Source organism: Oncorhynchus tshawytscha, linkage group LG28 (genome assembly GCF_018296145.1).
Source record: "Oncorhynchus tshawytscha isolate Ot180627B linkage group LG28, Otsh_v2.0, whole genome shotgun sequence".
NCBI lineage: Eukaryota > Metazoa > Chordata > Actinopteri > Salmoniformes > Salmonidae > Oncorhynchus > Oncorhynchus tshawytscha.
Window position 1 is genome coordinate 35030787 of NC_056456.1, and position 27500 is coordinate 35058286.

Below are 27500 nucleotides of genomic sequence, written 5' to 3' on the forward strand. Positions count from 1 at the left end.
GGTCCCATATTCATAGCTCGCAATGACTACATCAAGCTTGTGACTCTACACATTTGTTGGATCGATGTGCTCTTTATTTTGGTTGTGTTTCAGATTATTTTATGAAACGAATGGTTAAATAATGTACTGTGTCATTTTGGAGTCACTTTTAATTGTAAATGAGAACTGAATATGTTTCTAAACACTTCTACATTACTGTGACTGCTACCTTGATTACAGATAATACTGAATGAATGGTGAATAATGACGATTGAGAAACACAGACCGATAGAGAGGATTGGTGCTGGTATCACACTCATAGAAAAAAGGTTTCTTCGGCTGTTCCCAAAGGAGAACCCTTTTTGGTTACAGGTGGAAACCTTTTTGGTTCCAGGTAGAACCCATGTGGGTTCCATGTAGAACCCTTTCTACAGAGGTTTCTACATGGAACCCAAATAGGTTCTACCTGGAACCAAAACGGGTTCTTCAAAGGGTTCTCTTATGGGGACAGCTGAAGAACCCTTTAAGGTTCTAGATAGCACCTTGTTTCTAAGAGTGCAGAGATGGTGAGACACAAACAAGACCGATAGAGATTGAGAGGGATGGTGCTGGTATCACAGACAGACAGAGAGCGGGAGAGAGATGGATGGTGTGACTATCCCAGAGGTAGTGAGAGGGGGCCTCTCATCACAGGGAGCGAGAGAGAGCGATAAAAGACCTCTCACAGCAGGCTCTGTCCTCCACTCAGTGGTAGATCTCTATCTCTCCATTCTCTCTCACACAGTCAAGAGAAATACAGCCACCCATCGCTCCTACGGTCTCTGGCAGTGTCCCAAATGCCACCTTATTCCCTACGTAGTGCAGTACTTAGTGTCCTAAATAGGGAATAGGGGGCCACTTAGGACACACATCTATCTCAGCAGCAAACTCATACGGAGAGTGGACATTTGATATTCTACAGACAGCAAGGAGTTGCCCACTGCTGCCTCTGTCGCCCTGGGCTCGCACTTCTGGGGCGGGGGGGGGTGTTTAGGTCTGGGCTATGTTCATTAGGGCACACCGTAGCAAAACACTGTGAAAAATGAGTCTTTCCTATTGCACAAGATCAGAAAATACCTTCCTGTTTCATTCCGGTTGGAGAATTTTCTTCAGTTTCGTGCCTAATGAACACAGCCCTGGTTTCCCATCTCAAACGTTTTGTTCTGTGTGACGAATGACAGGGGAAAAAAGCACTGTATAAATACAATGTCATTTGAGTCGAAGGGAGACATTTAATTTAGGATTTTAGAGGCTCCTTTCCGCCCACAGTGTCAAAACAGATTCCTTCTTGGTAACCCCACTGGGCATACACTGGTTGAATCAATGTAGTTTCCATTTCATCTTAAGGACCAATGAACTGCACCCAGTGGGTGTGGCTTTGACACAGCAATGAGGGTGGGGGCATGGGCAGATTTAGTACACTAAAGTCACCGTTGTTTTTATGTTAGTTTAATGTAACTTGATGTCGTTTCCACGTACGTTATTTCAATGTAACTGGTACGCTGTATCAATGTCGAAACCGATATGCAGAACGTCACCAACCAACAGCATTAGTCTTGCATTAAGAGCAAGCTTCAATGTTTAGTTAATCCCACATGCGTTACATTTTTGTTAATCCGACATGCGTTATGTTTCGTTAATCCCTCAATCATTTGGTTTCGTTAATCCCTCATTCGTTACATTTCGTTAATCCCTCATTCATTATGCATTTAAAGACAACCTAAGTGATACTGGAAAGAGCTGTGTGCATTCTTTAATTCTTCAAAGAGTTCACCCAATTATTCCCTAATTATACCGGTTGTTACACACCTGCAAGAAGCAGACTCAGACATATTCTTATTTCACAGTTATAGATTGAAAATCATTACCTTACTTGCTTTTTCATTGTGGAATGTAGCACGCCATACCAGATCAGACCAGATCAGGCCATACCAGATCAGACCATACCAGATCAGACCATACCATACCAGACCATACTAGACCAGACCATACTAGACCATACTAGACCAGACCATACTAGACTAGCCAATACTAGATCAGCCAATACTAGACCAGACCATACTAGACCAGACCATTACTAAACCACACCATACTAGACCAGACCACACCATACTAGACCATACCAGACCATACCAGATCAGACCATACTAGACCAGACCAGACCATACCATACCAGACCATACTAGACCAGACCATACCAGACCATACTAGATCAGACCATACTAGACCAGACCATACTAGACCACACCATACTAGACCAGACCACACCATACTAGACCATACCAGACCATACTAGACCAGACCATACTAGACCAGGCCATACTAGACTACACCATACTAGACCACACCATACCAGACCAGACCATACTAGACCAGACCATACTAGACCACACCATACTAGACCATACCAGACCAGACCATACTAGACCAGACCATACTAGACCAGACCATACTAGACCAGACCATACTAGACCAGACCATACTAGACCAGACCATACTAGACCAGACCATACTAGACCACACCATACTAGACCACACCATACTAGACCATACCAGACCAGACCATACCAGACCAGACCATACTAGACCAGACCATACTAGACCAGACCATACTAGACCAGACCATACTAGACCAAACCATACTAGACCAGACCATACTAGACCAGACCATACTAGACCAGACCATACTAGACCAGGCCATACTAGACTACACCATACTAGACCACACCATACCAGACCAGACCATACTAGACCAGACCATACTAGACCACACCATACTAGACCATACCAGACCAGACCATACTAGACCAGACCATACTAGACCAGACCATACTAGACCAGACCATGCTAGACCAGACCATACTAGACCAGACCATACTAGACCAGACCATACTAGACCACACCATACTAGACCACACCATACTAGACCATACCAGACCAGACCATACCAGACCAGACCATACTAGACCAGACCATACTAGACCAGACCATACTAGACCAGACCATACTAGACCAGACCATACTAGACCAGACCATACTAGACCACACCATACTAGACCACACCATACTAGACCAGACCATACTAGACCACACCATACCAGACCAGACCATACTAGACCAGACCATACCAGACCAGACCATACTAGACCACACCATACTAGACTATACCAGACCAGACCATACTAGACCAGACCATACTAGACCAGACCATACTAGACCAGACCATACTAGACCACACCATACTAGACTATACTAGACCAGACCATACTAAACCAGACCATACTAGACCAGACCATTACTAGACCAGACCATACTAGACCAGACCATACTAGACCATACTAGACCAGACCATACTAGACCAGACCATACTAGACCAGACTATACTAGACCAGACCATACTAGACCAGACCATACTAGACCACACCATACTAGACTATACCAGACCAGACCATACTAGACCAGACTATACTAGACCAGACCATACTAGACCAGACCATACTAGACCACACCATACTAGACTATACCAGACCAGACCATACTAGACCAGACCATACTAGACCAGACCATACTAGACCAGACTATACTAGACCAGACCATACTAGACCAGACCATACTAGACCAGACCATACTAGACCAGACTATACCAGACCAGACCATACTAGACCAGACTATACCAGACCAGACTATACCAGACCAGACCATACCATACTAGACCAGACTATACCAGACCAGACCATACTAGACCAGACCATACTAGACCAGACTATACCAGACCAGACCATACTAGACCAGACCATACTAGACCAGACCATACTAGACCACACTAGACCATACCAGACCAGACCATACTAGACCAGACCATACTAGACCACACCATACTAGACCAGACCATACTAGACCAGACTATACCAGACCAGACCATACTAGACCAGACTATACCAGACCAGACCATACTAGACCAGACCATACTAGACCAGACTATACCAGACCAGACCATACTAGACCAGACCATACTAGACCAGACCATACTAGACCACACTAGACCATACCAGACCAGACCATACCAGACCAGACCATACTAGACCAGACCATACTAGACCAGACCATACTAGACCAGAGCAGACTCGACCAGAGCAGACTCGACCAGATCAGTGGCTAAAGCAGAAAAGAGCAGCACAGATACAGTACAAAGAGCCTTCAGAAAGTATTCATACCTCTTGACACATCGTTGTGTTACAGCCTGAATTCAAAAATGGGTTAAATAGATGTTTCTACTCGTGACAAAGTGAAAACGTGTTTTTAGAAATATTTGCTAATGTATTTCTCATTTACATAGGTATTCAGACCCTCTGAGTCAATACATGTTAGAATCACTATTGGCAGGGATTACAGCTGTGAGGGTTTTTGGGTAGATCTCTAAGAACTTTCCACACCTGGATTGTACAACATTTGCCTGTTATTATTTAAATATTATTTTTATTATTATTATTTAAATTCTTCAAGCTCTGTCAAATGGGTTGTTAATCATTGCTCGACAACCATTTGCAGGTTTCAAGTAGATTGAGGTCAACATTGGAACTCGGCCACTCTTGAACATTCACTGTCTTCTTGGTAAGCAACTCCAGTGTAGATTTGTCTTTGTGTTTTAGGTTATTGTCCCGCTGAAAGGTGGATTCGTCTCCCAGTGTCTGGTGGAAAGCAGACTGAACTAGGTTTTCCTCTAGGATTATGCCTGTGCTTAGATCTAATCGTTACTTATCATCAAACTGATGGGTGTACATTAGCCTCTGGCAGAACGTGGAAACAGAGTATCATGATCATCCTGTCTATCATACTATTACACACATATGTCCAATTCACCATGTGTTCCATTACACACACACACCACCACACACACACACACACACACACACACACACACACACACACACACCACACCACACACACACACCACACACACACACACACACACACACACACACACACACCACACCACACACACACACACACACACACACACACACCACACACACACCACACACACACACACACACACACACACACACCACACCACACCACACACCACACACACACACACACCACACACACACCACACCACACACACACACCACACACACACACCACACACACCACACCACACACACACACACACACACACCACACACACACACACACCACACCACACACACACCACACCACACACACACACACACACACACACACACACACACACACACACACACACACACACACCACACACCACACACACACACCACACACACACACACACCACACACACACACCACACACACACACACACACACACACACACACACACACACACCACACACACCACACACACCACCACACACACACACACACACACCACACACACACCACACCACACACACACACACCACACACACACCACACACACACACACACACCACACACCACACACACACACACACACACACACACACACCACACACACACACACCACACACACCACACACACACACACACACCACACACACACACCACACACCACACACACACACACACACCACACACACACACACACACACACACACACCACACACACACACACACACCACACCACACACCACACACACACACCACACACACACCACACCACACACACACACACACACACACACCACACACCACACCACACACCACACACACACACCACACACCACACACCACACACACACACCACACACACACACACCACACACCACACACCACACACACACACACACACACACCACACACCACACCACACACCACACACACACACCACACACCACACACACCACACACACACACCACCCACCACACACACACACCACACCTTAATGTATTAATTTCACTAAGGCCAGTGATGAGATTACCACTTACTGTACCAGGCCTTCTACTGATGGAACCATTTGAGATTCAGCTGAGCTGCAGGGATCGTCTTATCTTCATCAATATTAAACCACAGCGTTCTATTTGATTCTGCCGTGTCTTATCAGCATGAACACACACACACACACACACACACAGTGTACGTTTCAGTGCAAACGCGCACAACAAACCACGTGCAACCTACCCCCAATAGTCTACTATTCTGCAGTTCAATTATTAAGGAAACTCCATAAACATGCATATCACACGAGGAGGTCCGTTAGGAAAATACATGAGCATTTCCAGCTACATGGGTAGAGACGTTCATGTCAGTTGGGGCCTGTAGTAAAAGGATTTACTAAAAGGGTTCCAAGAATCTTTAATTCCTCTTCTGGAGTTTGGCGGATGATGATCCAAGGGGAATGTGACATCATTCCCAGCCTATCAGAAGGGCGTGCCCGTGGTGTGACCCAGTTCTCTCTCTCTCTCCAATTGGACGAGAAGCCGCGGTGATGGGGTGTTTCCGCCGGCAACAACTACTGCCTCGGAGGTAAAGAGAGACGGAAGACTGGTCGGTCACTCTGCTGCTCACTGTAGGGTTTCCACACACATACACACACTCAGTATGTTCATACTGTACCCACGGTCCTGTTCATACTGTACCCACAGTCCTGTTCATATCCCATCTGCCTCTGAGCCCATGCAGTCTCTCTCACATCAATAAGTGTCACCAGGTTAAGGGACATTTGACTTTCACAGATATTATTCATTGATATACAACCTCCCTGTTCCCCAAGAGCCATACAGTACAGTGATATACAATCTCCCTGTTCCCCAAGAGCCATACAGTACAGTGATATACAACCTCCCTGTTCCCCAAGAGCCATACAGTACAGTGATATACAATCTCCCTGTTCCCCAAGAGCCATACAGTACAGTGATATACAACCTCCCTGTTCCCCAAGAGCCATACAGTACAGTGATATACAATCTCCCTGTTCCCCAAGGGGCCATACAGTACAGTGATATACAACCTCCCTGTTCCCCGAGGGGCCATACAGTACAGTGATATACAACCTCCCTGTTCCCCAAGGGCCATACAGTACAGTGATATACAACCTCCCTGTTCCCCAAGGGCCATACAGTACAGTGATATACAACCTCCCTGTTCCCCAAGGGGCCATACAGTACAGTGATATACAACCTCCCTGTTCCCCAAGGGCCATACAGTACAGTGATATACAACCTCCCGGTTCCCTAAGGGACCATACAGTACAGTGATATACAACCTCCCTGTTCCCCAAGGGGCCATACAGTACAGTGATATACAACCTCCCTGTTCCCCAAGGGCCATTGAGGCCTCCATAGACCTTTCACTAGTAGAAGGTCACGTTGAAGGCAGTTTAAAGTTTAGACAGGCTGGCCTTGTCCACTGGAGAACGACTCAACAGATAACCTTTTCTACTAATGCCATAGACACATTTACAGAACAAAGAGAATACTGGCCGATAATGGGGAGAAAGAAGCAGCACACTCATCCACAGAGGAGAGATGACAACGGAGGGAGAGATGATAGAGAGGGGAAGAGAGGTACGTTTTCTTCCATCGTGATGTCAGTATTATGACCACACGTACAACCAGGACTATGAAGGACGAAGGGCGAGATAGAGGAGAGAGAGAAAGGAGAGTCATTGTTCATGGTGTAGCCAGACAGTTATGAAGACCACACTTATCTAGCCAGGGTTATCGGGGAGAAGGGATGCTGAAGCATGAATCATGCTATCGTCTGGTCCCAGACCTGTATTGTACTGGCACTAGTCTAGCAAGCAAACTCCTTGTGACTAACATTATCATGCCATACAATAAATAATTAGTAAAAAAAAAGGTACTACTGTAACCTAAAAGGGTTCTGTCCCCATAGCAAAACCCTTTGAAAAACCCTTGATGGTTCCAGGTAGAACCCTTGTGGAAAGGGTTCTACGTACAGGGTTTTACCTGGAACCAAAAAGTGGCGGCTGCTCCCATAGCAGTATGGTAATTCAACCAGTTTCTCATTAGCAGCAAAATAATCCCGCAGTAACAGGAAATGTAAATTATTGTTTGGATTATAATTCATGGACATTTTTTGTAGAGATTGATACATGTTTTGTGAGGGCAAATCAAGCCTGAAATGTTAAAGTGGAAATGACAAACCTTAGAAGCCTTTTTAAATCTCAAATTCACTACAAGTTTGCTTTTAATCCTGCATCAATAGTGTGATTAAATTAAGATCCTACATCTGTACATACAGTACAGTTAGGGTTGCAAAAATTCAGGTAATGTTCCCAAGAGTCCCTGGTTTTCCAGAAATACTAGTTGAGAAATTCCTGGTAAAAGGATGGAATAAGAAGGAAATCTGGGAATCCTCCAAACATGAGTTCTGGAAAACCTGGGAATTTTAGAAAAGTTACAGCAATTTTGCAACTGTAGTCAGAAGGGTTAAACTAACTCCTACAGTGCAGTCAGAAGGGTTAAACTAACTCCTACAGTACAGTCAGAAGGGTTAAACTAACTCCTACAGTACAGTCAGAAGGGTTAAACTAACTCCTACAGTACAGCCAGAAGGGTTAAACTAACTCCTACAGTACAGTCAGAAGGGTTAAACTAACTCCTACAGTACAGTCAGCAGGGTTAAACTAACTCCTACAGTACAGTCAGAAGGGTTAAACTAACTCCTACAGTACAGTCAGAAGGGTTAAACTAACTCCTACAGTACAGTCAGCAGGGTTAAACTAACTCCTACAGTACAGTCAGAAGGGTTAAACTAACTCCTACAGTACAGCCAGAAGGGTTAAACTAACTCCTACAGTACAGTCAGAAGGGTTAAACTAACTCCTACAGTACAGTCAGAAGGGTTAAACTAACTCCTACAGTACAGCCAGAAGGGTTAAACTAACTCCTACAGTACAGTCAGAAGGGTTAAACTAACTCCTGCAGTACAGCCAGAAGGGTTAAACTAACTCCTACAGTACAGTCAGAAGGGTCAATCTAACTCCTACAGTACAGTCAGAAGGGTTAAACTAACTCCTACAGTAGTCAGAAGCGTTAAACTAACTCCTACAGTACAGTCAGAAGGGTTAAACTAACTCCTACAGTACAGTCAGAAGGGTTGGTTAAACTAACTCCTACACTGCATTCAGAAGGGTTGGCTAAACTAACTGCTACAGCGCATTCAGAAGGGTTGGCTAAACTAACTCCTACAGTACAGTCAGAAGGGTTGGTTAAACTAACTCCTACACTGCATTCAGAAGGGTTGGCTAAACTAACTGCTACAGCGCATTCAGAAGGGTTGGCTAAACTAACTCCTACAGTACAGTCAGAAGGGTTGGTTAAACTAACTCCTACAGGGCATTCAGAAGGGTTGGCTAAACTAACTCCTACAGCGCATTCAGAAGGGTTGGCTAAACTAACTCCTACAGTACAGTCAGAAGGGTTGGCTAAACTAACTCCTACAGTACAGTCAGAAGGGTTGGCTAAACTAACTCCTACAGCGCATTCAGAAGGGTTGGCTAAACTAACTCCTACAGCGCATTCAGAAGGGTTGGCTAAACTAACTTCTTCTGCATTTTATTAAGTAACAGCCATTTTCTAAAATTGATTAAATTATAATTTTTCCTCTAACTACTCCACACAATACCCCATAATGACAAAGCGAAAACAGATTTTTAGAAATGTGTGGTAATTTATTTAAAAAAAAACAGAAATACCTTAATTACATACACCACCATTCAAAAGTTTGGGGTCACACCAATTTTTTTGTCCATTAAAATAACATCAAATTGATCATAAATACGGTGTAGATATTGTAAATGTTGTAAATGACTGTAAATGGCAGATGTTTTATGGAATATCTACATAGGCGTACAGAGGCCCATTATCAGCAACCATCACTCCTGTGTTCCAATGGCACGTTGTTTTAGCTAATCCAAGTTTATAATTTTAAATGGCTAATTGATCATTAGAAAACCCTTTTGCATTTATGTTAGCACAGCTGAAAACTGTTGTTCTGAATAAAGAAGCAATAAAACTGGCCTTCTTTAGAATAGTTGATTATCTGGAGCATCAGCATTTGTGGGTTCAATTACAGGCTCAAAATGGCCAGAAACAAAGACCTTTCTTCTGAAACTCATCAGTCTATTCTTGAATGAAGGCTATTCCATGCGAGAAATTGCCAACAAACTGAAGATCTCGTACAACGCTGTGTACTACTCCCGTCACAGAACAGCGCAAACTGGCCCTAACCAGAATAGAAAGAGGAATGGGAGGCCCGGTGCACAACTGAGCAAGGGGACATGTACATTAGAGTGTCTAGTTTGAGAAACAGATGCCTCACAAGTCCTCAACTGGCAGCTTCATTAAATAGTACCCGCAAAACACCAGTCTCAACGTCAACCTCAGTGCATGTCAGAGCAAAAACCAAGAAATTAGGTCAAAGGAATTGTCCGTAGAGCTCTGTGACGGGATTGCGTCGAGGCACAGATCTGGGTAAGGGTACCAAAATATTTCTGCAGCATTGAAGGTCACCAAGAAGACAGTGGCATCCATCATTCTTAAATGGAAGAAGTTTGGAACCACCAAGACGCTTCCTAGAGCTGGCCCCCTGGCCAAACTGAGCAATCGGGGGAGAAGGGCCTTGGTCAGGGAGGTGAACACGAACCCGATGGTCACTCTGACAGAGTTCCAGAGTTCCTCTGTGGAGATGGGATGAGCCTTCCAGAAGGACAACCATCTATGCAGCACTCCATGAATCAGGCCTTTAAGGGAGAGTGGCCAGACGGAAGCCATTCCTTAGTAAAAGGTACATGACAGCCCGCTTGGAGTTTGCCAAAAGGCCCCTAAAGGACTCTCAGACCATGACAAACAAGATTCTCTGGTCTGATGAAACCAAGATTGAACTCTTTGGCCTGAACGCCAAGCTTCACATCTGAAGGAAACCTGGCACCATTCCTACGGTGAAGCATGGTGGTGGCAGCATCATGCTGTGGGGGTGTTTTTCAGCAGCAGGGACTAGAAGACTAGTCAGTATTGAGGGAAAGATGAACGGAGCAAAAAGAACCTTGAAAACCTGCTCCAGAGCACTCAGGACCTCAGACTGGGGCAAAGGTTCACCTTCCAACAGGCAAACGACCCTGGCAAGACAACACAGGTGTGGCTTTGGGAAAAACTTCTGAACGTCCTTGAGTGGCCCAGCCAAAGCCCGGACTTGAACCCGATCGAACATCTCTGGAGAGACCTGCAAATAAAATAGCTCCCCATCCAACCTGACAGAGCGTGAAAGGATTAGCAGAGAAGAATGGGAGAAACTCCCCAAATACAGGTGAGCCAAACTTGTAGCGTCATACCCAAGAAGACTTGAGGTTGTAATCGCTGCCAAAGGTACTTATTAAACAAAGTACTGAGGAAAGGGTCTGAATACTTATGTAAATGATAAATGTCAGTATTTTATTTTTTAATAAATTAGCTACATTTCTAGAAGCCTGTTTTTGATTTGTCATTATGGGGGATTGTGTATAGATTGATGACGAAAAAAATACAATTGAATCCATTTTAGAATAAGGCTGTAACGTAACCAAAAATGGAAAAAAAGTTGAGGGTTCTGAATGTTTTCTGAATACAATGTACATGCAGATGTGGGACAATGCTAGAAGTAAACAGGACAGTTAAGATTAAGGATACGGCCTAAAATACATCCCAGCCATCATTCTCATCATTATCAGAGTAAAAAGCAAAAGGCTCTCCTATGGGATAACATTGCTTGTTCTTCTGTTCTATACCACACATACGGAGATCTTGTTAAACTGAACTGATCTTTTGTTCTAGGTGAAATCAGCAGCGGGACATGGGAGCCTGCCGGTTCAATTTCACCAGCGGGACATGGGAGCCTGCCGGTTCAATTTCACCAGCGGAACATGGGAGCCTGCCGGTTCAATTTCACCAGCGGAACATGGGAGCCTGAGGGTTCAATTTCACCAGCGGAACATGGGAGCCTGCCGGTTTAATTTCACCAGCGGGACATATTGGACTCGTCAGTGTATCTGGAGCTATCGTAGCTGGTTAAAATTGTATAACCTGCAGTGAACACACAAACAGATACATACAGACAGAAACATGCACATGTGCCAGTAAAAGTTCAATAAGGGAGCACAGTGGAGTCATACAGCATTTGGCACGATCTAACGAACTTAAAAAGTGCATAAAGTCTGTACACAAATGCAAACAAATATACTTAGACACAGACACATGCATATTTGCCAGTTTGAGTTTACCATAGGAAGGAAGCACATTGGAGTCCTACTGCATCTGGCACTTTCTAAGCAACTTTAAAAATGCAGAAAGTACACACACACACACACACACACACACACACACGTGAACACACACGCTCACACTCACAGAAAACACACACTTGTAGGGAGGAGCAGTCCTTAACATTATTTTGTCTAGTACCCAGAGATCCCATGAGATAGGCGTGCTCCTTCCTGCTGAGAAGACTTCAGTGCCTGTGTGTGTTATTCACAGAGAGAGAGAGCTAGGGAGAGAGAGACAGAGAGAGAGAGAGAGAGAGAGAGGGGGGGGTGGAGGCAGAGAGAGAGGGAGAGGGAGGCAGAGAGAGAGAGACGGGACAGAGACAGCAAGAGAGAGAGAGGCAGAGCGAGTGAGAGAGGCAGAGCGAGAGAGGGAACGAGAGAGAGCAAGAGAGAGGGAGGCAGAGAGAGAGGCAGAGAGAGAGAGAATGAGAGAGACAGCGAGAGAGAGAGATGCAAATTGGGCAGAGAGATAGGGAGAGGGAGGCAGAGAGAGAGAGAGAGAGAGGCAGTGAGAGAGAGAAAGAGGCAGAGAGAGAGAAAGAGAGAGGAGGCAGAGAGAGAGGCAGAGAGAGAGAGGAGGAGAGAGAGAGAATGAGAGAGAGACAGTGAAAGAGAGAGAGATGCAAATTGGGCAGAGAGATAGGGAGAGGGAGGCAGAGAGAGAGAGAGAGAGGCAGTGAGAGACAGAGGCAGTGAGAGAGGAGGCAGTGAGAGAGAGAGAGAGAGAGAGAGGGAGGGAGGGAGGCAGGGAGAGAGGGAGCAGAGAGAGAGAGCGAGAGAGGGGGGCAGAGAGAGAGAGAGAGAGAGAGAGAGAGAGAGAGAGGGAGGGGGCAGAGAGAGAGAGAGAGAGAGAGAGAGACAGGGCAGAGAGAGAGGGGAGAGCAGAGAGAGAGAAGGGGCAGTGAGAGAGAACAAGACAGAGATAGGATGCATAGTGGGGAGAGAGGCAGAGAGAGAAAGAAAGGCAGAGAAAGAGAAAGAGAGGGGCCAGCAGAGAGAGAGGCCGAGAGAGAGAGTGGCTGAGAGAGAGAGAGAGAGAGAGAGAGCGAGAGAGCGAGAGAGGCAGAGATTGAGAGAGCGAGAGAGAGAGAGAGAGAGAGAGAGAGAGAGAGAGAGAGAGAGAGAGAGAGAGAGAGAGAGAGAGAGAGAGAGAGAGATGTGGAGGGCAGGATTCAACTAAATGCATAACTTTACTTGTGGATGGCTCAATTAGCAAAACGCCTCGATCTATGGGTTAATTTGCATACTTTTGGGGAATTACATTTGGCGCGTGTATATTCATTATGTATCTTATTTATCACATTAACAAACAGCAAACAGATACAGAGCCTTTAAGTGGGATCTGTCAGCTTAAAGGGGAATATCTGTCTGCTTTAAGTGGGATATCTGTCTGCTTTAAGTGGGATATCTGTCTGCTTTAAGTGGGATATCTGTCTGCTTTAAGTGGGATATCTGTCAGCTTTAAGTGGGATATCTGTCTGCTTTAAGTGGGATATCTGTCTGCTTTAAGTGGGATATCTGTCAGCTTTAAGTGGGATATCTGTCAGCTTTAAGTGGGATATCTGTCTGCTTTAAGTGGGTTATCTGTCTGCTTTAAGTGGGATATCTGTCTGCTTTAAGTGGGATATCTGTCTGCTTTAAGTGGGATATCTGTCTGCTTTAAGTGGGATATCTGTCTGCTTTAAGTGGGATATCTGTCTGCTTTAAGTGGGATATCTGTCTGCTTTAAGTGGGATATCTGTCTGCTTTAAGTGGGGTATCTGTCAGCTTTAAGTGGGATATCTGTCTGCTTTAAGTGGGATATCTGTCTGCTTTAAGTGGGATATCTGTCTGCTTTAAGTGGGATATCTGTCTGCTTTAAGTGGGATATCTGTCTGCTTTAAGTGGGATATCTGTCTGCTTTAAGTGGGATATCTGTCTGCTTTAAGTGGGATATCTGTCAGCTTTAAGTGGGATATCTGTCTGCTTTAAGTGGGATATCTGTCTGCTTTAAGTGGGATATCTGTCAGCTTTAAGTGGGATATCTGTCTGCTTTAAGCGGGTTATCTGTCTGCTTTAAGTGGGATATCTGTCAGACAGTGCTTTTATAAACTCAATCATTGCGCAACAATTCTAAACGCACGCCTGTGTTAAAAATACTTTTTGGGCCACGATTAAAAAGACTACTAAACTCAGCAACAAAAAGAAACGTCCCTTTTTCAGAACCCTGTCTTTCAAAGATAATTCATAAAAATCCAATTAACTTCACAGATCTTCATTGTAAAGGGTTTAAACACTGTTTCCCTGTCACGCCCTGGTCAAAGTATTTTGTGTTTATCTTTATGTATTTGGTCAGACCAGGGTGTGGCATGGGGTTTTGTAATTGTGGTGTGTTTGTCTTGGGGTTTTGGTGGTGGTATTGGGATTGTAGCTTAGTGGGTTGTCTAGCAAGGTCTATGGCTGTCTGGAGTGGTTCTCAATCAGAGGCAGGTGCTTATCGTTGTCTCTGATTGGGAACCATATTTAGGCAGCCATATTCTTTGAGTTTGTCGTGGGTGATTGTCCTTAGTGTCTTACTTGTACTCTCTGTTAGTTTGCACTAGATAGGCTGTTTTCGGTTTTCATTACGTTTATTGTTTTGTAGTGTTTAGTGTTTAGTCGTGTTTACATTTTGTTTAATAAATATGGATCGCAATCGACACGCTGCAGTTTGGTCCGACTCTCCTTCATCACCACTAGAAAACCGTAACAGAATCACCCACCACCAACGGACCAAGCAGCGTGTTAACAGGCAGGAACCACAGGAGAGGCAACAGAGGCAGCAGCAGCAGGAGCAGCAGCAGCTGCAGTGGGAGAGGCTGCACCACCTGGAGAAATGGACATGGGAGGAAGAACTGGACGGTAAAGGACCCTGGGCTCAGCCTGGAGAATATCGCCGCCCCAAGGAAGAACTGGAGGCGGCGAAAGCTGAGAGGCGCAGATATGAGGAGGCAGCACGGCGTAGCGGATGGAAGCCTGAGAATCAGCCCCAAAAATTTCTTGGGGGGCTCAGGGAGAGTGTGGCAGAGTCAGGAGTCAGACCTGAGCCAACTCTCCCTGTTTATCGTGAGGAGCCAAGGAGGAGACCAGAACCAGAGACTGTGAAGGAGTTAATGGGGAAATTGGAGGAGAGAGAAATGAGGGAGTTGCTGTGTTGGTGCTTTTTGCATGGAATTCGCCCGACGGAACGTGTTGGGGATTTGATGGCACCTGGGTTAGCGCTCCATACTCGTCCTGAGGTGCGTGTTAGTCGGCTGGTGAAGTTGGTGCCAGCCTCACGCACCAGGCCTCCTGTGCACATCCCTAGCCTTGCACATCCTGTGCCAACACTGCTCTCAAGATCTCCAGTACGCCTTCACGGTCTAGCCCATCCTGTGCCACCTCCACACTCCAGTCCTCCGGTAGCAGCTCCCCGCTCCAGGCTTCCTGTGCGTGTCCTCGATCCAGTACCACCAGTTCCAGCACCATGCACCAGGCCTTCAGTGTGCCTCGCCTGTTCAGCGCAGCCAGCGCTTTTCTCCTCTCCTACGCTGCCGGAGCCTCCCGCCTGTTCAGCGCAGCCAGAGCCTTCCTCCTCTACAGCGCTGCCGGAGCCTCCCGCCTGTTTAGCGCAGCCAGAGCCTTTCTCCTCTCCTACGCTGCCGGAGTCTCCCGCCTGTTCAGCGCAGCCAGAGCTGCCAGCCTGCATGGAGAAGCCAGAGCTGCCAGCCTGCATGGAGCAGCCAGAGCTGTCAGTCCGCATAGAGCAGCCAGAGATGTCAGTCTGCATGGAGCAGCCAGAGCTGTCAGTCTGCATGGAGCAGCCAGAGCTGTCAGTCTGCATGGAGCAGCCAGAGCTGCCAGTCTGCATGGAGCTGCCAGTCTGCAAGGAGCAGCCAGAGCTGTCAGTCTGCATGGAGCAGCCAGAGCTGCCAGTCTGCATGGAGCTGCCAGTCTGCATGAAGCAGCCAGTCTGCATGGAGCAGCCAGAGCTGTCAGTCTGCATGGAGCAGCCAGAGCTGCCAGTCTGCATGGAGCAGCCAGAGCTGCCAGTCTGCATGGAGCAGCCAGAGCTGCCAGTCTGCATGAAGCAGCCAGAGCTGTCAGTCTGCATGGAGCAGCCAGAGCTGCCAGTCTGCATGGAGCTGCCAGTCTGCAAGGAGCAGCCAGAGCTGTCAGTCTACATGAAGCAGCCAGTGCTGTCAGTCTGCAAGGAGCCGTCAGTCTGCAAGGAGCTGCCAGTCTGCAAGGAGCTGCCAGTCTGCAAGGAGCTGCCAGTCTGCAAGGAGCAGCCAGAGCTGTCAGTCTACATGAAGCAGCCAGTGCTGTCAGTCTGCAAGGAGCTGTCAGTCTGCAAGGAGCCGCCAGTCTGCCCAGCGCCGCCAGTGCCGCCAGTGCTCCCAGTCTGCCCAGCGTCACCAGTCTGCCCAGCGGCACCAGTCTGCCCAGCGGCACCAGTCTGCCCAGCGGCACCAGTCTGCCCAGCACCGCCAGTCTGCCCAGCGTCGCCAGTCTGCCCAGCGCCGCCAGTCTGCCCAGCGCCGCCAGTCTGCCCAGCGCCGCCAGTCTGCCCAGCGCCGCCAGTCTGCCCAGCGTCGCCAGTCTGTCAGGATCAGTTAGATCCGCCAGTCAGCCAGGATTCGCCAGTCTGCCAGGATCCACCAGTCAGCCAGGATCCACCAGTCTTCCAGGATCCGCCAGAAGTGCCAGTCAGCCAGGATCCGCCAGAAGTGCCAGTCGGCCAGGATCTGCCAGTAGTGCCAGTCGGCCAGGATCTGCCAGTCGGCCAGGATCTGCCAGTCGGCCAGGATCCGCCAGTCAGCCAGACTCTTCCAGATCTGCCAGTCAACCAGACTCTTCCAGATCTGCCAGTCAACCAGACTCTTCCAGATCTGCCAGTCAACCAGACTCTTCCAGATCTGCCAGTCAACCAGACTCTTCCAGATCTGCCAGTCAACCAGACTCTTCCAGATCTGCCAGTCAACCAGACTCTTCCAGAACTGCCAGTCAGCCAGGATCTTCCAGATCTGCCAGTCAGCCAGGATCTGCCAGTCAGCCAGGATCTGCCAGTCAGCCAGGATCTGCTGAAACCACCAGCCAGCCAGGAGCTGGTAGATCTATCTACCTGCCTGAGCTTCCTCTCACTCCTGAGCTTCCTCTCACTCCTGAGCTTTCTCTCACTCCTGAGCTTTCTCTCACTCCCGAGCTTCCCCTCAGTCCCGAGCTGCCTCAGTCCCGAGCTGTCCTTCAGTCCCGATCTGCTCCTCAGTCCAGTGGGGTTCTGGGTGAGGACTACTAGGCCATGGTCGGCGGCGAGGGTGGACTATCCAGGGACGAAGGGAGAGGGGACTAAGACATTAAATGAGTGGTGTCCACGTCCCGCGCCGGAGCCGCCACCATGGACAGACGCCCACCCGGACCCTCCCTATTGTTTTGAGGTGCGTTCGGGAGTCCGCACCTTAGGGGGGTTCTGTCACGCCCTGGTCAAAGTATTTTGTGTTTATCTTTATGTATTTGGTACGGCCAGGGTGTGGCATGGGGTTTTTGTAATTGTGGTGTGTTTGTCTTGGGGTTTTGGTGGTGGTATTGGGATTGTAGCTTAGTGGGTTGTCTAGCAAAGTCTATGGCTGTCTGGAGTGGTTCTCAATCAGAGGCAGGTGCTTATCGTTGTCTCTGATTGGGAACCATATTTAGGCAGCCATATTCTTTGAGTTTGTCGTGGGTGATTGTCCTTAGTGTCTTACTTGTACTCTCTGTTAGTTTGCACTAGATAGGCTGTTTTCGGTTTTCATTAAGATTATTGTTTTGTAGTGTTTAGTGTTTAGTCGTGTTTACGTTTTGTTTAATAAATATGGATCGCAATCGACACGCTGCAGTTTGGTCCGACTCTCCTTCATCACCACTAGAAAACCGTTACATTCCCAAGCTTGTTCACTGAACCATAAACAATTAATGAACATGCACCTGTGGATATCAGCTTACAGACGGTAGGTAATTAAGGTCACAGTTCTGATAACTTAGGACACCAAAGAGGCCTTTCTACGGACTCACCGGGGGCAAACTACCTGCCCTCCAGGACACCTACACCACCCGATGCTACAGGAAGGCCATAAAGATCATCAAGGACATCAACCACCCGAGCCACTGCCTGTTCACCCCGCTGCCATCCAGAAGGCGAGGTCAGTACAGGTGCATCAAAGCTGGGACCGAGAGACTGAAAAACAGCTTCTATCTCAAGGCCATCAGACTGTTAAACAGCCACCACTAACATTGAGTGGCTACTGCCAACACACTGTCAATGACACTGACTCTACTCCAGCCACTTTAATCATGGGAATCGATGGGAAATGTAAATATATCACTAGCCACTTTAAACAATGCTACCTTATATAATGTTACTTACCCTACATTGTTCATCTCATATGCATACGTTGATACTGTACTCTATATCATCGACTGCATCCTTATGTAATACATGTATCACTAGCCACTTTAACTATGCCACTTGGTTTACATACTTATCTCATATGTATATACTGTACTCGATATCATCTACTGTATCTTGCCTATGCTGCTCTGTACCATCACTCATTCATATATCCTTATGTACATATTCTTTATCCCCTTACACTGTGTATGACAGTAGTTTTTTTTGGAATTGTTAGTTAGATTACTTGCTCGTTATTACTGCATTGTCGGAACTAGAAGCACAAGCATTTCGCTACACTCGCATTAACATCTGCTAACCATGTGTATGTGACAAATAAAATTTGATTTGATTTGATTTGATTTGATGCATTTTTTAAAAACATTTAGCTTCTTAATTGTTTGAAACATGAACATTTTAATACAGATTATGATCGATGTTTCATCTTGCTTCAAAGTATCCCAAGCAAAATCCGACCCATATCTGTGGAGGCCATTATTTTATAAAGACTTCCATATGCCATTGAATCCAGTAGACCGTCATTGTAAATAAGAATTTGTTCTTTAACTGACTTGCCCAGTTAAATAAAGGTTAATAAATTTAAAAAAAACAGTAGCCTAATTCTCTCATGTTCTATTGGTTATCAACATTCTTTCCGTGTCATACCAAATGCATGTCCTGGCGTAGCCTACAGTGCGCATTGCTGCACTAATAACGTTAAGAAATAGTGTATGAAGATTTTAAGCTAAACTTTCGGATCTGTTGCATCAGATTAATTGCTTTATAACATTTTTCTTATGTAGCCTAGGCCTACTGGTTGTATGACTGTGGGAACTATCCTACTGGTTGTATGACTGTGGGAACTATCCTATTGGTTGTATGAATGTGGGAACTATCCTATTGGTTGTATGAATGTGGGAACTATCCTACTGGTTGTATGACTGTGGGAACTATCCTACTGGTTGTATGAATGTGGGAACTATCCTACTGGTTGTATGAATGTGGGAACTATCCTACTGGTTGTATGAATGTGGGAACTATCCTACTGGTTGTATGACTGTGGGAACTATCCTACTGGTTGTATGACTGTGGGAACTATCCTACTGGTTGTATGAATGTGGGAACTATCCTACTGGTTGTATGAATGTGGGAACTATCCTACTGGTTGTCTGAATGTGGGAACTATCCTACTGGTTGTATGAATGTGGGAACTATCCTACTGGTTGTATGACTGTGGGAACTATCCTACTGGTTGTATGACTGTGGGAACTATCCTACTGGTTGTATGAACGTGGGAACTATCCTACTGGTTGTATGACTGTGGGAACTATCCTACTGGTTGTATGACTGTGGGAACTATCCTACTGGTTGTATGACCGTGGGAACTATCCTACTGGTTGTATGACCGTGGGAACTATCCTACTGGTTGTATGACCGTGGGAACAATCCTACTGGTTGTATGACCGTGGGAACTATCCTACTGGTTGTATGACTGTGGGAACTATCCTACTGGTTGTATGAATGTGGGAACTATCCTACTGGTTGTATGAATGTGGGAACTATCCTACTGGTTGTATGAATGTGGGAACTATCCTACTGGTTGTATGAATGTGGGAACTATCCTACTGGTTGTATGAATGTGGGAACTATCCTACTGGTTGTATGAATGTGGGAACTATCCTACTAGTTGTATGAATGTGGGAACTATCCTACTGGTTGTATGACTGTGGGAACTATCCTACTGGTTGTATGACTGTGGGAACTATCCTACTGGTTGTATGACTGTGGGAACTATCCTACCGGTTGTATGAATGTGGGAACTATCCTACCGGTTGTATGAATGTGGGAACTATCCTACTGGTTGTATGAATGTTGGAACTATCCTACTGGTTCTATGAATGTGGGAACTATCCTACTGGTTGTATGAATGTGGGAACTATCCTCCCACAACTGTCCCAGGGTCTGTTTGGGCAATTTCTGTCTCTACAAACAGGAGCATCCATAAGGCTAGGGGAAGCTTAGCTAACTTAAATTGAATTGCCCTAACTGCATAGCCTAATTAGCCTATTGCTGTCTATACAGAAATACATTTAAAATAGGCTACTATTCACACTATCACCGTAGGGACAACGTTGTTTTTATTGATCTGTTGGTCAGTGTCACCCTGTAATTTGTCAGATTAAATCAAGAGTTGATGATTTTGTGTGTAGAGGACATGAATACTGAGAATAAGGAGAACCAGATGGATGGATGTAAGAGTGAACAGCCAGGAACCAGGAGGAAACATTGTGGTAAGTGTGTGTGTGTGTGTGTGTGTGTGTGTGTGTGTGTGTGTGTGTGTGTGTGTGTGTGTGTGTGTGTGTGTGTGTGTGTGTGTAAAAGATAGGCATGTATTATTGTCGTATTGAATATATCACAGTTTACGCCTGTATCTAGTAGCTGGCTGGTTGCTTAGAGAGATGACATGTACTGTACTATTAGGTGCCAGTCAATGTCATTCTATCTTAATGCACCTTCTGCCTGGTGAATACCAACACACACACACACTGTGTTACGGCTCCTTAGAAGTAAAGCCTGCTTCCACCTCTCTGCCTGGTGAATACCAACACACAGACACTGTGTTACGGCTCCTTAGAAGTAAAGCCTGCTTCCACCTCTCTGCCTGGTGAATACCAACACACAGACACTGTGTTATGGCTTCTTAGAAGTAAAGCCTGCTTCCACCTCTCTGAATGGTGAGTCAATACAATTCAATCTAATTCAACTCAAAATGTATTGACAGCCAGACAGGCTGCATAACAGATGTGACCATAGAAAAGGATAGAGGACTCTAGTGCCCAAAAGCCTGTTTTAGCATGGACAGTGTCATTGAGGACCATTATGAAGTAGCCAATTGGGTGGGACTTCCTATGGGTTAAAGAAGGATGACAGAATTCCATCCAGGTTATCAGGAGGGATCAGCCAATGAATTCTACTCTTGAGCAAACATTCCATAACTGCAGGTGGCAGGAAATTGACTACTTTGACTTTATACCAGTTCAGACAACACCCTCCAGGGGGCAGTATGCACCCTTTCAGTTTGTTTGTTACCAACTCGTGGAAACAGTAGAAAAAGAATATGGACTACTTCAGAATGGAGATGGCCTCAATGGCGCTGCCTGTGCACTCACAGACACCATAACGGGACAGATACAAAGATGACTCCTCTATCATTCTCTATGTTTGAAACCGAGTGGCATCGTCAGAGTTGCCAGTGGTAATTCCGTCCATCCAGCATCCCTCCAGGCACACACACGCATACAAACACACACACACTCAGGCATACAAACACACACACACACATACAGGCATACAAACACACACACAGGCATACAAACACACACACACACACAGGCATACAAACACACACACACACACACACACAGGCATACAAACACACACACACAGGCATACAAACACACACAACACACACACACACACACGCCACACACACGCCTACAAACAAACACACACTTAGGAGAAATGAAAGATCTAAGGTCCCCAGGACGTAGATAATTAGAGCTGTAGAACAACGCCGTGTCCACGACCGATTCCGCCAGGAAATCAATTATCATCCACCGCCACTGTGGTGGTGGCATCATCCTCTCTACATCCTCAGGCTTCATCAGACTTCATCGGGCTTCAACAGGCTTCATCGGGCTTCATCAGACTTCATCGGGCTTCATCGGGATTCATCGGGCTTCAACGGGCTTCAACGGGCTTCATCGGGCTTCATCGGGCTTCATCGGGCTTCAACGGGCTTCATCAGGGTTTATAAGCTAAGGCACTGTAGTATTTAGAGACAACGTTTTCCTGAACTTGTGGCCAGATCCACACTGGAAGTACACCAGCTTTTTATTGTCCAGTTTTTCTTCAGATTTGGTCAATTGTTCAGGAGAATTCAGGGTACTAAATCAAATCAAATGGATTTATATAGCCATTCTTACATCAGCTGATATCTCAAAGTGCTGCACAGAAACCCAGCCTAAAACCCCAAACAGCAATGCAGGTGTAGAAGCACAGTATCATACTACAGTATCATACTACAGTATCATACTACAGTATTATACTACAGTATCATACTACAGTATTATACTACAGTATCATACTACAGTATTATACTACAGTATCATACTACAGTATTATACTACCGTATCATACTACAGTATCATACTACAGTATTATACTACAGTATTATACTACAGTATCATACTACAGTATTATACTACAGTATTATACTACAGTATCATACTACAGTATCATACTACAGTATTATACTACAGTATTATACTACAGTATTATACTACAGTATTATACTACAGTATCATACTACAGTATTATACCACTGCAGTCACGGTAAAAACGTTTTCTTAAATATCAGATCTAGCATTAGGTAACCCGACCAACATAACTCCCAATCCAAACATTACAGCATCCATATTCTGAAGTCACCTCACTCACAAAGTCCTCAGACAAAAATTTGACTGTAATGACAGAGGGACTTTTGTCTGAACTGCGGGAGTTGGTGTCACAGCAACAGTAGTTCACTTCCTAATATGGATGCCTTACTATACACTCTACAAGCCCAGCAGTGTTTCAGCTCTAGGGGACTTCCTAATATGGATGCCATACTTTACACTCTACAAGCCCAGCAGTGTTTCAGCTCTAGGGGACTTCCTAATATGGATGCCTTACTATATACTCTACAAGCCCAGCAGTGTTTTAGCTCGAGGGGACTTCCTAGTATGAATGCCAGGGGCCCTGGCCTGAACTCACCAGGAGAGGCAGTCTGAAGGGGTCAATGGAGAAATCAGAATGAGAAAGGGATTAGTGCAGGATAGAGAGGCTATCTATGAACCCGGGCAGACAGTATAGAGAGGCTCTCTATGGACCAGGGCAGACAGTATAGAGGCTCTCTATGGACCCAGACGGACAGGATAGAGAGGCTCTCTATGGACCCAGACTGACAGGATAGAGAGACTCTCTATGGACCCAGACTGACAGGGTAGAGAGGCTCTCTATGAACCCAGACTGACAGGATAGAGAGACTCTCTATGAACCCAGACTGACAGGATAGAGAGGCTCTCTATGGACCCAGACTGACAGGATAGAGGAGGCTCTCTATGAACCCAGACTGACAGGATAGAGAGACTCTCTATGAACCCAGACTGACAGGATAGAGAGACTCTCTATGAACCCGGGCTAACTACGGCTGAAAAACCTGACAAGCTACACTGAGCAAAGATATAAACACAAGATGTAAAGTGTTTGTCTAATGTGTCACAAGCTGAAATAAAATATCCCAAAAATGCACAAAAAGCTTATTTCTCACACATTTTGCACACAATTGTTTTTACATCCCTTTCAGTGAACATTTCTCCATTGCCAAGATAATCCATCCACCACATGATCATTACACAGGTGCACCTTGTGCTGGGGACAATAAAATGCCACTGTAAATTGTGCAGTTTTGTCACTCAACACAATGCCAAAGATGTCTGAAGTTTTGCCAGATCATTGAATGTTCATTTCTCTACCATAATCCACCTCCAATGTTATTTTAGAGCATTTGGCAGTACGTCCAACTAGCCTCACAACCACAGACCACGTGTACGAAGTCGTGTGGGCGAATGGTTTGCTGATGTCAACGTTGTGAACAGAGTGCCCCCTGGTGGTGGTGGGTTTATGGTATGGGCAGGCATAAGCTACAGAAAACGAACACAATTGCATTTTATCGATGTCAATTTGAATGCACAGAGATACCATGATGAGATCCTGAGGCACATTGTCGTGTTTTTCATCCGTCGCCATCACCTCAGGTTTCAGCATGATAATGCACGGTCCCATGTCGCAAGGATCTGTACATGTCCCAGTTCTTCCATGGCCTGCAAACTCACCAGACATGTCACCCATTGAGCATGTTTGGGATGCTCTGGATCGATGCATTCGACAGCATGTTTCAGATCCCGCCAATATCTAGCAACTTCACACAGCCATTGAAGAGGAGTGGGACAACATTCCACAGGCCATAATCAACTCTATGTGAAGGAGATGTATCGTGCTACATGAGGCAAATGGTGATCACACCAGATACTGACTGTTTTCAAAGCCACGCCACTACTTTTAATTAAGGTATCTGTGCATTGGACTAGTAACCGAAAGGTTGCAAGTTCGAATCCCCGAGCTGACAAGGTACAAATCTGTCGTTCTGCCCCTGAACAGGCAGTTAACCCACTGTTCCTAGGCCGTCATTGAAAATAAGAATTTGTTCTTAACTGACTTGCCTAGTTAAATAAAGGTAAAATAAAAAAATTAAAAAAATATCTGTATTCCCAGTCATGTGAAATCCATAGATTAGGGCCTCATTTATTTATTTCAACTGACTGATGTCCTTATAGGAACTGTAACTCAGTAAAATCTTTGAAATCGTTGCAGGTTGCATTTCGATTATTTCAAGAAGGCATTAGATCTTTGCCACTTTGATTCAGACTTCAGACTTCAGCTCATTTAACCATAGGAGTGTTATGGGCAGAGTGGCATAGATGTATTTTACACCTTGGTTCAAAAACACTTTAATCATATACTATTTCAAATAATATTTTTTTTAAACTTAAGCTGAGCATGATTGAGTTTACCTGGCGCAATGAGACCCCTAGATTAGATGTAAAAAAGCAGAAGAAAGAAAACACTAAAAATAATTTCAAAATGGAAAGATTTCTAATAGTTTTTCGAACCCAGGCCTGGTTTTAAGAGTTTTTTTGCAATTGTTTCTTAGCTCTGCAGCGCTGTAGTAAATGCAGGCTCACAGACCATATCCGGGAGGTGTAAATAGTTGTTTTTGATTTCCAATACACACGGTGGAAATAGGACTGTGGGCTTTCTGAGGAGAAACAAATCGAGCGATTGCGGTGAAGAAGTGAAATGAAGCCACACAGAAACAAACTCTGGGACTCAAATGATAGTAGGAAAACATACAGCATCTTTCTCTCTGCTCTTTCCCCCCCATCTGAGGGAAATACGACAGGATTTCTCCCAGTGAAGCTTCCTGCGCCACGGTGGAGCTCCAATCATCCAGTCTCCTGCGGTACTGTCACTACAATCAATTTCTCCCGACGTGCGGGAGAGACGAGGGAGGGAGGGAGGGAGGGAGGGAGGGAGGGAAAATGAGAAGCTGAGTCTTTCACGTTGCCTTGTAAAGTAGGGCAGGAGTGTAGTCACGGCGCAGTGTGTGTGTGTGTTTGAGAGAGTGTGCAGAGAGGCACCACAGTGACGCGTGATTGGGTAGAGGGGAGGGTGACGTCATCATCCATGGTTGATGGATTGATGCTTGCATCATGCAAGGCTGGATTGGGTTGAGTTGTGGAGACTCTTGCTATCGCTATGGTTGCGATAAGTCAGGGTAGACACCAAAGGTTCCGGCGGCCACCAAGGGCAAAATCTACATTGATTCTTACATTTGATATTGAATTTGCAACCTTTGATTTGGCATCAAACTCAATGTATTTTCTTAGCAGAGCTGACTTATTCATTGGCCCTTTATTCATTGGAGTCTCAAATGGCACCCTACTCCCTACATGGTGCACTACTTTAGACAGGCTCTGGCCAAAAGTAGTGCACTAGGCAACAGGGTGTAATTTGGGAGCCGTTGTGTCCTCCGTCGTCAGAAGATCAATCAAACGGAGAAAAGAACCCCCAAAATGCCCCATAATGGAGGAAACGGGGAACTGTGATCAAAATAATCCATTCTATTGGTTCCTTTGACCCCGCCCACTCACAGCATGTCACACGGTCGTGGGCTCATTCAAAGCTCCGTAAAATCCTAACCTGGGACGTGTGTTCAAACACAATGCTGTGACTAGGGTAACAGCCGTTGCCATTCCTAAAGGGTGTGAATACAAAAGCTAAGGAGGCAAAAGACTGACACAAACAGTGGTACTACTCCAGCTTAGTGGTTCAAGGGTTAAAGGTCACTGAGAAGAAACACACCCCTTCTTTTCTCACTATAGTGTCCAGTTAAAATCTAGTGCAGTCAGTGGGCGGGACTATTGCCCATCCACAAATTAAGGACACCTGTCTCAGCCAATGGGTGGTTTCTATGGTGTTTGATTGACAGCTGTCCATCACACTCACCGGCGGCGCAGTCCTCCTCGTCCGCCCCGTTCTCGCAGTCCCGCTCGCCATCACATCGCCACGACAACGAGACACACTTGTTGGTGGAGCCGCCACAGTCAAACTTCTCCGAAGGACACGTCTGCTTGCCTGGAGGGGAGAAAGGGAGATTATTTTTTAGGCTATGTTCCATTCCAACACGTTGTACCCTTCTCTGCTGCCCTTACTCACTCCACTTGGCAGATCTGAGAGGCTTGGGTAGGTGGGTTAGGGGTAGGTAGGAAGGGTTTAGGGTCTATTGACTAGGGTGTATAGAAGGATTTAGGGTCTAACAGATTAGGGTGTATAGAAGTGTTTAGGGTCTAACAGACTAGCGTGTATAGAAGGGTCTCTTGTCGTGATGTGTGTTTTAACACATATATATATAATTTATTAATCCCAGCCCCCGTCCCCGCAAGAGGGCTTTTGCCTTATGAACTCATTGTAAATAATATTTTTTTCTTAACTGGCTTCTCTAGTTAAATAAAGGTTCAATTAAATAAAGATGTTGTTCTCTCAACCCTGAACAGTTGGCAAAAGAGAACAACATCTTATTCTGAGAGAACCGAGCTCACTAACCACAGCAGTGG

General features: G+C 45.7%; 1 protein-coding gene across 1 annotated transcript in view; it reads right to left on the reverse strand.

The window, feature by feature from the left end:
* Positions 1 to 27064, reverse strand: part of LOC112226393 (low-density lipoprotein receptor-related protein 8-like) — a 90324-nt gene extending 63260 nt beyond the window's left edge. Inside the window, exon 1 of the mRNA XM_042307871.1 lies at positions 26893 to 27064. Coding sequence (XP_042163805.1) covers positions 26893 to 27064 — 172 coding nt within the window. The remainder of the gene's footprint in view (positions 1 to 26892) is intronic.
* Positions 27065 to 27500: the final 436 nt, after the last annotated feature.